The 11297-nt window shown below is 38.1% G+C and overlaps 1 protein-coding gene across 7 annotated transcripts in view; it reads right to left on the bottom strand.

The window, feature by feature from the left end:
- Nucleotides 1-369: 369 nt before the first annotated feature.
- Nucleotides 370-11297, bottom strand: part of LOC111343037 (rho guanine nucleotide exchange factor 12) — a 45203-nt gene continuing 34275 nt past the window's right edge. For 5 of the 7 annotated variants that reach the window (XM_022950171.2, XM_022950173.2, XM_022950174.2 and 2 more), the window contains 17 exons: nt 11130-11242; nt 10988-11045; nt 10326-10416; nt 9855-9901; nt 8742-9250; nt 8160-8412; nt 7565-7638; nt 7395-7430; nt 7053-7084; nt 6730-6758; nt 6143-6255; nt 5793-5846; nt 5678-5712; nt 5137-5324; nt 4921-4973; nt 4615-4668; nt 370-1793 (listed from right to left, as the gene is read on the bottom strand). In XM_022950171.2, the coding sequence (XP_022805906.2) occupies nt 1635-1793; nt 4615-4668; nt 4921-4973; nt 5137-5324; nt 5678-5712; nt 5793-5846; nt 6143-6255; nt 6730-6758; nt 7053-7084; nt 7395-7430; nt 7565-7638; nt 8160-8412; nt 8742-9250; nt 9855-9901; nt 10326-10416; nt 10988-11045; nt 11130-11242 (1898 nt within the window). In that variant the 3' untranslated portion in view covers nt 370-1634. The other 2 variants (XM_022950175.2, XM_088727244.1) reach the window with 2 other exon arrangements.

Raw genomic sequence — 11297 nt, 5'->3', positions numbered from 1 at the left:
TAGACTCCACATGGACGACATTTTCAGGGTTTCCCTCATAACCAATGGGAGACTTTTTTTTTCTGAGTCAATCAACATCAGTCATTTACTTCCAGAATAACACTCTAATAATTCCGGTAAGTATGAATATTTCGAATGGACGACATTTTTCAAGGTTTCCTTTAACCAAAAGAAGATTTTTTTTCTGTCTCTAGCAACATCAGTCATTTTCTTCCAGAACAGCTGTAGTACATTTCCATTTTTAGCATTAAACCTTCACTATTCCGATGGACTAGCTGCGCGACTGGAACCTATTTGTGTATGATATCATATAAATATATTCTAGATACCAAGTTTGAGATGTCGTACTAAGAAGTGAGACAACTCAAGTTGTTATTAATGGACTTTAATTGGCTAAACTAACCTGGCCATTTGCATTTATCGTTAATAAGGAGTCTCCTTATTATGAATTTGGGTCAATAATACTGTACATACAATCTCCATTTTAAAAGAATAAAATGTTCTATCTACGCTGTCAAGGTCCATAACACTATATCTGTACATTTAAGAGACTACAATCAATCCTGGTTTGTTTGGGCACAATCGGCTGTGCCACAGAAATTTCAGGGGAAACAAACAACCCCCATAGCTAGCATCATGTTTTCGTTACCTTTCACTTTCGTTCAAACCCTTACTACGCTTCCTACGCATCTATGCAGACAGTTAACACTAACTGGAAGCTTGTGGTGAAAGGAACGTACCTTGGGCGACTTCAGAAAAATCAGTAAGAACAACTTTCGAATTTTTCAGAAACAACATTTAAACGTAAAAGGGAAAAAATATAAGAAGTGTTTCTTAGGTTAAACTTAGGTTTACTAGGTTTCTTAGGTTTACTATGACCGCTCTTAAAACGCAAACTTTAGCACAAAGGCACCTTGATTAAAACCTATCCCAACAGCGGCATGAAATTCTGGTCGGAACAACTAGAAACTCATTCGATAAAAGAGAAACAATCCTTGCAACGAGCTCTCGTATCATTGGTTACTGCAGTGTTTGATCGTTGAAAATTTGAACATTCTACGGTACAAAGAGCTATTCCAGAAACTTACAGAGACTTCACAAACACAGCGTTTACGAACCCATCACCTGGTATATCAAGCTAAGTTACGGTAATTTCATTCAAGATGTCAGTTTAGCAATTCAAATTTGTCACAATTAGATCATAACATATCTTAATATATCTTTATCTCTATAACCTAAAGACCTGATGTTGATGCAGATCACTCTCAGTTATTAAAGAAGTAAAAAATCTTAAATAAAACTTCACTACCAGAATCCTTCCTATAATTTAAAATAACGATAAAAAAGAACATTGCAGACTAAAATGCCTTCTCTCGCCTAACTTAAATTGACACTTGAAACTTAGTCAATGCTGTGCCTGCACAAAGCTTTGATAACAGTAAATTTTTCGGGGCTTAAGATCTGTTGACGACTCATCTCTGAAGCACGTCGACATCAGAAGCAACACCGATGGTCATAAGTATCCTGTGGTGGCCACCCCCCACACGGTCTGTACTGGGTGGCCACCCCACACGGTCTGTGCTGGTTCCAAGTTGTACTAAAACTACAGGAGCAAAGGGGCGAGTGTCGCTGAACTAGATCTGTGACTGTGACTCATATTCTGCACCGTCGTCACTCCAGTAGGCCCTGTTGTTTGTTAGGCTCCTTCCCTGACGCAAATGGGTCGTTGATTCGTCACGTGAGCGGCTCGTGTGCCGAGAAGAAGCCGTAGAGGAACGGTACCCACTGGAGGCCTGGTAACAAAAAAAGGCGAGAAGAGCTAGCAAATGATTGGACAATAGGTCGATTACGACGAACCTAACCACTGCTACATTACTCTAGGATGGCTAGTTTAAAAACATTATTTGACTATCAAACACAAGTGAGTCTGATTACTAACATATTCTTGAAGATATCGCTAAAACGTACAGAGGAAAAGGAATAAGAGCTCAAGGTGTGGTTGTTCAAAGCGTAATTAACCCAAAATTTGAAGTAGCTAAACTACTTATGCTACACTCAATTATTTTGGAAAACCCAGCAACCTACCAAAGATGTTAACCAAGAATCAGCAAAGGCTAATGGTCGAAAGAAAACTAGATACCGACAAACAGCCAATGAGGTCAGTAAAAAATCGAGGTTTTACAACAGAGTCACAAGAATGAAACAAGGAATTTGAAATCAGCGTACTGGCTTGAGATGAGCATAGAATTAACTGAATCTAAGATCATCTCTCACCCTCAAGAACAAAACTGTATCTCTGACTGACTCTGGAAAAACTGCGAAAAATGAAAGCTAACCGTAATGCTTTTCAAACTATTTCTTAGGTGAAAATGAGTTAAAAAGGCTAAACTGACCGTTTACAACCCAAAAACGATAAAAAAGCTGCAAACAGCTAATCAATCACTGTTTACAAACAAATAAAAAAACATCACAAGACCAATAAGCCAACACCTCTGAATGACAATTTCTTCAGATTATAGTGACTACATCGCTGTAGCTTGTCGAAACGCGTCACCGAAAGCGTTCCTCTTTGAATTTATCTTATTCGTCCAGAATGGAACCATTAATACATAGAATACGGAAAAGTTTATGTTTTAATTAACCAGCTTACGAACAACCACACCAAGAAATTACCGAGCAAGAAGTACCAATGCCAAGTAAGAAATCTTGACCTGTTAGAATTGGGTCAACAAATTTTTCCGTTATTCCTTTTTTGAAATTGCCACAGAGAGAAAAACAAAATACGATTCAAGAAACGAAAACGTGTAAGCAGGCGATGTAATAGGTGGTGTTCATAGTAACACAGCGTACTAGATAGCACATGGAATAACATGACATATATTTTAAGTGCTGATTGAGTACATTGTTGTTAAGTTTCCTCACAGTGTAATTTAAGTTTAAGAGGCTTGTCATCTTAAATAAAACTCCACGGCTTTGGCTCTCGAAGCACGCAAAGTATGAGGTGATTTTACTTTTTCTATTCTATAATAAGGTGCTCTACACTAGGTGTTTATGCTAGCTGTTTGACGGGTGCACAAGAAAACCGAATGACTTACCACGTGCTATACGTCGTAGCATTCGGTGCCAATTGCGAGTTCTGGATTTGTTAGCATCTTAAGTAAAATTAAATAAGCTTCAGTTACTGGTTAGAAAGTGGGGGTGGAGGGAGTTACTCGACAAACAATAGGCAATGTGGATGAATACGCACACTAAAAAAGAAAACAAGGGAAAAAAATTCAATTCAACATTCGTGCATTAATTTGTCTGTGTGTGTTTAAAGCTATAAATAATCTGTCACAAGTTTAACTTATTTGTACAGACTTCAGTTTATTTAGCTGTTTAAGGAGTGACCACGGTGGCGTCACGTCACAAGTCGAAGGGAAGTCAAATTGTCTCTTGTATACGGGCTCACTCGAATTGTTTAGCAAGCCTAAGGAAACGTGACGTTGCATCTGCAACTTCAGTTGGATTCTGGTAACGATGGATGATAGAAAATTGGATCACCATCCACATTTTCCTTTGATAGGTCGACAGTTTTAGACAATTACACTTAAACTTATGAAGTACTTTGCATTAGGTTTAAGTAAAAACCAATCACGTTACAACCCTGAAAACAACAAGAATATCTCAACTACAACAGAATAAAAAAACGCACTTCAAATATCAACCTCTTGAAGTCACGAGTGCGAGATGATCATAGTTTTTTGGAGACTATCATCAGCACACAAACAAAAACAAACACCAAGCTATTCTAATTACAGATCAAAATGAGTAACACATAACGCATCGTCCAGACGCAATCCAAACGTTAAACATGAGAATAAACAAGATAATAGTAATTATCATATAAGGGGAAAAATTACTGAATTGTTATTGGTCAAGACAGAGGGCATTTTTTCTTAATTTTTGTAATTGCCCCGGGCAAAATTACTTGCAAATGATTGGCTGAAAATCGCTTAGCAACGGCTGCCAAGGTAAAGAAATTTCTGTTTGTTTTGTAACAATGGCGTCCCGTTTTGCGCGAGATCAATAAGAAAACACTTTGCCCCTTATATTATAAACAAGTAATCACATGGTTCCTTGTAAAATTAAGGATTAATATCACTTGTGTTTTAGGAAGTTGCAGAAATTGCCCTCGTCGCTGCGCGACTCGGGCAATTTCAGCAACTTCCGAAAACACGCGTGATATTAATCCTTAATTTTACTCGGCCCCATGCGATTACCTATACTTAAAAGAAAAAGAAAGAGAAAATAAGCCCTTGCACCTAACTGTTACACAAAAACGTTACCGACACCCAAGTATTCACGAACGTGATGCTGATAATGATCATAATAATAATAATAATACTACTACTACTACTACTACTACTACTACTACTACTACTACTACTACTACTACTACTACTACTACTACTACTACTACTACTACTACTACTACTACTACTACTACTACTACTACTACTACTACTACTACTACTACTACTACTACTACTACTACTACTAATAATAATAATAATAATAATAATAATAATAAACACTTATTTCGTAACTGTCTAAATGTTACTATGAACTTACCAGTGAATTTCTGTTTCTAAATCCTGACATCGAAGACGAACGACCCACAGAGTCCTATTAAAATCACGAGCAAAGGAAGGGTACGACGTCAAATCCAGCAAACTAACAACTGATTGGCACACATGCTAATACAACTGTTCCCTGACAGCTGACAGTGCCCTGAACTTAGCTATGTCACTAGATTTGATTAAAACACCTTAACCAACTATGTTAGAGCCAAATTTTACACCTTTCATTGCTTTCTGAGTATTATCGGCCCAACATAATAGCAACACCAATCTTATGAAGAAATAAATATTTTCATACCATGTTATCCTCAGAGGCTATATAATCGCTTGTCTCCGATAAACGAGCGTAATCTAGAAAAGTAATAAGGAAAAAAAAGAAAAGATAAAACACAATCAGTGACGCGACAAATCCAAAGAATGGCTGTGCTTCTCTGGAGCCGAAAAAGTTAGTTTCAAAAGAAAATATAATTCAATATTAAAAGAGATTCCAAGGCATGTTTAGGGCTGTGTTTACCAGAATCAAAGTCAATGGTAGATGTCGGAGAGCTGGGTCGAGGTGAGTCTGAATGAAATCCGCCTGGGAAACTATCGTCATTAGCAGCGAACTGGGAACCAGGAAGTTCTCTTGTGCGGCGAGATGATGATCGACCCTGCTTCAAGCGCTGAATCTGAGAGTTAGCTAACTGAAGATCACATCGTAATCTAACACAAAAACGTGAAAAATAAGTCGGAAGCACTAACATATGAAAACAAGGACAATGATGGAAGCAAAACATGGGAACTATGGCCGAGTTAAAACGATTCGAATGCTAGAAGAATTCAATTTATTACTGAATACTGAAAAACATGGAATGTGCTGTGTGTTTGAGTTATAATACCCAATGAAACGGCGAGAGTCTCTTGAAAGCCAGGAGGGAAGGGACGATGTTAATTGTGCACTTTCCCATCTTAAAAAGATATCGAGAAAGACGTGTTTACATCGCAACTTTCTCTGATGGCAATATTGTGACCTGTTAAAGTTTCAAAAGTAAAAGTTTCAAAAGGAATAGACTTACCTGTCTCGCACCATATCTCGATCTGTTATAACTCCCTGAAAAAATAAAGAGAAAAAACTCATAAGAGTAAGCTGATAAAGGAACAGAACAGAGAGAACTTTTCCGAGATACTTACGAGTAACGTCGTGAGTTGTTCATTTAGAACCGATGTGGAAGAAACGAGTTGTTGCTGTAAGGAGAAACAAAGACAATCTTGTAGGTAACAGTAAAAACTAAAGTAGTTGCTATTGAAGCGAGGTAATGGATCTTACTCAAAATCCGCCTTTCTCTGGAAATTACTCGTATCGAAAGGGAACCACATTTGGCGATTAAACCTTATCCTTTTGTTCGTTTGTATAGCTACATACTGATTACCTTTCTGCTCACAATTTACTCCCGGTTCAATATTATAATGATGAATGCAGTGTTTGTATTGTGTATACTCTGTAGACTTGTAACAGAACTTAGCAGAGGATATGAACAGACCTGGGGCGAGAAGTCACCCTGAATGCCACCATATCCGAGGTGTCCCACTCCCCGAGACATATCATCGATATTTGGGTTAAGCACATCGCTCACAGCTACTGTCAAACGATTCGCTGTAACAACAAATAAAGTAACTACCTTTATGATACTAAACTAAAGTAGCGCAGTTATAACAATAGACCACTCCAGTCGTAATTCACATTCAATATAACACAGTGCTTGGAAATGCATAAAAGATTACGGTCCTCTTTCAGTCAGAATGAATCAGTAAAGTGCAGTTCAAGATTTAAGTCACTGGGTTGGCAGTTGAACAAGGAATTAGAACTCACACATATTTCGGCTTACCCAGGTCACGAGAGCAAATCTATAACGAATAGCTGGCATTTTTTTTTTTGTTTGTTTCATCGGGAAAACGTCTGTAATTTGCGACATTAAAAACATAGGCTTGAACACTGAACACTGATAAACAACAAGGACTAACAACAATTATCAGACAAAAATATTTCGTTCAACGATTAGCCTGTTGGCCCGTTAGTGCCTTTTAGAGTAAACAAAGCATTCGAAGACATGAAACATTTGAAACTCACCCTGAAGAATTGCCGCTAGTATTAAATCCCTATAAAAACAACGGAGCATCCAATATTAACAACCCTACAGCAACTGTACGAAGTCAACAAGTCCGTAACATCACTACCAGGAAAAGATGCGAACGACGAGACGACAGAAAATCTTTTAGAAAAAATCATAGGAGGTAGTATGAATTGCAGATGACAGTGTGCTAACTGTTTCACCTTGCCGTCTTACTGCACACTAGCCGCAATAGGACAACGTTAAAATAAGGTCATGCAAAATCAGAAAAAAAGAAAGTTAGGTCATGTTAGTATCAGACGAACGTAACAGAACTGTATACCTAGCCTCCACTGAATCTCCGTTTACGTGACTCTGAAAATAAGGGACACAACTCATAATTACTAAACAAAGCATTGCAAAACAGTACACTGGTAACCAGTGGTTTTCTAGCGACTGAAAATAAACATAATTGTCTCTCAACGCGTGATCTGTGTGACACTGGCAAGATCCTTAACAGCAGCACTACGAGACGACTTTTTAAGGGCAAGCTCAATCTATCAAGGTCAGTAAAGAATGCTCTGATTTTCAATTTACAAAATCTTTTGTATTCAGTTGCTGGAGTGTAACACCAGCAACGTAGATATGACGGCTCAAATCATTTTGTAGCCTGTTTCCTGCTTACATCACTAGTGGCCGATCCCATCGTCATGTTTGCTCCCTACAAATAAAATGACAATAAATTGATGAGAAAAGAAATTGTACCTGGCGCTTAAACAGGCCATTGAGCCTTTTGGGTGATTCTATTTCTATCTCTACTGGCTGGCTCAATACACGAAAAAAAATAACATTTACCCTTAGCTCAGCGACAAGTCTTGACTTTTCCTCTAGAATCTTGCGAAGGTCATTGTCTTTAGATCTCAGCAGCTCTAAGAAAGAAAAACGAAACAAAAAGTTACACAAATCCTTAAAAATTAATCAGTGTTTTTTCCTGGAAGTACTAAGGCAAAACTTTGTGTTTTTTACGCAAGAAGCTGCTGTATAGGGGTAGCATCATCATAAAGGACGATTCAAACATTGTCCTGGATTTAATAGGACTAGAAACTTTTCGCTAGACAAAGACATAAAAAATTTAACAACTGAACGATACATTCAGTGCTAAATGAAAGCGCAAGGGTTACATCTACGCTGTTTATGACTTTCATTAAGTTGACGATTACATGCTTGGTGAATCCCTGATATTCCTCGTTTAAAGACAAAAATAAACCAAGAAAACTAAATTAAACTTAACAAGAAAGAAAGAATACGATCCCGGGATAAAAGCGGACAGAATAGTGGCTCAATTTGTCAAGGGGGAGTGGACAAAGGATCGTGGTAGCCTTTATCGCGCTGTACCATTCAAAATGTTCCTATTTCTCTCTCCACGGTGGTCATACGTATACAAGCATACCTAAGAGTACAGCAGCTGAACGGGAAGGATGCCCACCCACAGATTCATCTTGTTCATCTGCAGACACGTGCACAAAGCTCCCTCTCATTTTCAGTGTGTCGTTAGATGAGCTGGAGGATGATTCAGAGGTCACACTGTTTCGGTTCCTCTCCAGTGGAGATCTCTCGTCAACACTCTCTTCATTTGTCAGATCTGCCAAAGCTCTGTTGAGAGGTGAGGATCCAGCCGCTTCACTGTCCTCAGCAGAAAGAACCTGCAACATATTAAAACATCATGTTCTAAACATTTCCGAACTTTTATCGTTGCGCATAAAGAGAGCAACGTCAAGAACATTAAACCTAAACCTTAATGAATACAGTTCTGTGATGACATTGCTGGAGCACTTCAACTACAGCCAATAAACTTACATCCTATCAAATTAAATTTCAATTTTGTAGCATTAAAACTGTGGCAGTTTCAATGATGCTCGTAAACACACGGGTCAGTAGTAAGACAATTTCTTTCCTTTATTCAAGTACGATACACAAGGGCTCAAATATCACTTTCATTAGCCATAACCTATAAATTTATAGAAATACTTACATCAGTTTCTGAATCACTCGGAGGACTGGACTCAGCTGTAGCCATTTGAAGCTTAACTGGCGATTCGCTCTGTACTTGCACCTGTTCTTTACTCTCCATCCCTGTTATTTCAGTCTCTGTTTCAGGTTCTGAATCTGGTTCAGATTCAGTCTCAGGCTGTAATTCTTGGCGACCAGCAGGCTCAACAATTTTAGGAACAGCCAGTTCCTCCTGAGTGGCTGGTGCCTCACTCTCTGTTTCTTCATCTTCGTCATCATCATCTTCCTCCTGATTCTCAGTGCAATCTTCCTCTTCATCATCGGCAGGATCAGAAAAATCATCATCTGCATCTGTTTCTTTCTCAGTGTTCTCCTCTTCCGCTTTAACGTCTTCCTCGATCGGCTTCTGTTCCTTAGCAGGTTCTTCCTTTGCTTGGATTTTCACTCGTTTGCTAGGCAGGTCAGCGAGATCTAATTCCGTTACAGGTTGTCGAACACCGCCAACTGATACTGCATTGCGGCGACCTCGTTCTAAAGAGAAATTAAGATACCTGCCGTTAAAGAAGTGTTTGTTTTGGGCCCCTGTACCCCGCTGGGGAATTTCGCGAGGTTTTCCTGTCGGTTTTCCTGTCGGTTTTCCTTTCGGTTTTCCTGTCAATTATCTTAATTCATACTTCTTACAATGGAGAGACACTGAGACGATAAATCTTCTTTCCCAAGAATACAACTCGTAGGACATATTCATCTCTCTTTAAGACTACAAGATAGTGTTTAGCTTGAGCCATCTTGACGTGAAGGAATACTGCGAATTCTAAGGAGTCAATTGAACTAGCCCAAATTCATAAAGTTAACTTTCTTTAAAATCAGCTAGACTGTTTGATTTGGCGTATGGAAAAGTTTACCTAGGAACGGGTCGACGCAACAATTTCTAACTTAGGAAACAAAATTCTTATCCTTTTTCATAGTTTTTACATTAATTTTAATTCAAATTCATTATGCACTCTTCATTCAGTATGATTGTCATTCTAATTTTTTAGCTTTTCTAATACGGACAACCCTGCAATTCTCTTTACAAATTTAAGAATTAAATACTCATATACGAATAATTAACATAATTACTGTAAATGAAGCAAACCTTTTATTTTGAATGCTTCCACAGCATCGGTTATGTACTTATACCAACTATGAAAAGAAAACACAATTTTTCCGTTAGCTGCTTTTGACTCCTCTCATCGATAAAAGGACTCCTGCAAGGGTCAGTTTCAAATACTATTGTTACTAAACATGGGGGTGTTAGGCTTAGCGAGTGTATAATTCTGTTATTCACCTGGATACCTCAGCAAATAATGACTACTATTCTTTTGGAGATGATAACGGTCTTTGCCAAAATACGATGTAACTTGATTTAGATTTGATTCTTGTAACTTGCCATTTTGCTGGTACTATTGAATAAAACTTCATTCCCTTTGAATTTTTCTATGTATTTAATTTTGGGGTTTCTGATTCCTGTTTGCTCTCGCATTTTATGTTTTGTTCCGTAATATACACGTTTTATAAATTATAGTAATTACTGATACAATAGGGTAACATAATAGAGACGTCTCACTTTTTCCTATCTGTTACAGTTGCTGTCACCAGTTCGTAAATCTGCGGTCCAACTGAAGAAGACGTACTCACAAGGAAGAAAGCTCTCTTATCTGATAGTAGTGCGATAAAGACAATCAAAATATATGGACTTCATATATACATTGTATCCAAAGACAATCATGTAGATAAAACTTCTAACTCATAGACTTCGACATAAACGATTAAAAAGCAAAATTTAAGCATGGTTAGTAACTGAAAAACATTTTCAGCCTTGAGACTACATTTGTGCTATTAGCCTTATTCACGGAAACACCTGCAAAAAGATTTCAACAGACGCGTTGCGCGAAAACATTGAATCATGTTGCTATTGTTGGGTAAGTGTAGTTTGGAATATAGTGAAATGCGAATCTTTTGCTCCCTGCGCATGAACTACTAATGTACCGTCTCTAGATTACACCTGCGCATTTTGCAAACCAGTTTCAGTGCTTTTTAGCGCAGGCCCGTTTCGGTAGATTGAGATAAGCAAACGAACTTTTCCACACAAGGCAAGGTTTGCGATCGCTGGTATTATCGATCAGTAAACCGGAGTGAGTCACTGCAAAGGTACAGTGAATTGAACTCAAAATATAGTCATACAAGATTCCTCTGCTTTGTGCCATTTAGGAGAAATAATAAACCTACCAGTTGCCACATTTCTTGTAAGCACGCTGCTCAGTTTTATGATCGGACTGTGTGTGGTCTGTACAGTAAACAAACAAACAATAGATGATTTCTAGTATTCAGGGTACAAGAAAAACTTATAAAAGTTCTTCTACGACGTTACCTTTTCACTTTGATATCCCGCCTGGAAGGTCGAACTAAGACACTTGAGAACAAGCTTATCGTCCTGCTTTTGAAGTAGAATTAGCAAGTCTTCTAACAATAGTACATGGAGATCTGATGAGAGAAAAATCAAAACCCAATATAAGCAAGGACACTACTATGTAGTGTG

Source organism: Stylophora pistillata, chromosome 7 (assembly GCF_964205215.1).
Source record: "Stylophora pistillata chromosome 7, jaStyPist1.2, whole genome shotgun sequence".
Classification (NCBI taxonomy): Eukaryota; Metazoa; Cnidaria; class Anthozoa; order Scleractinia; family Pocilloporidae; genus Stylophora; species Stylophora pistillata.
The sequence above is the reverse complement of the archived record's forward strand: the minus strand, read 5'-3'. Positions and strand labels throughout refer to the sequence as shown.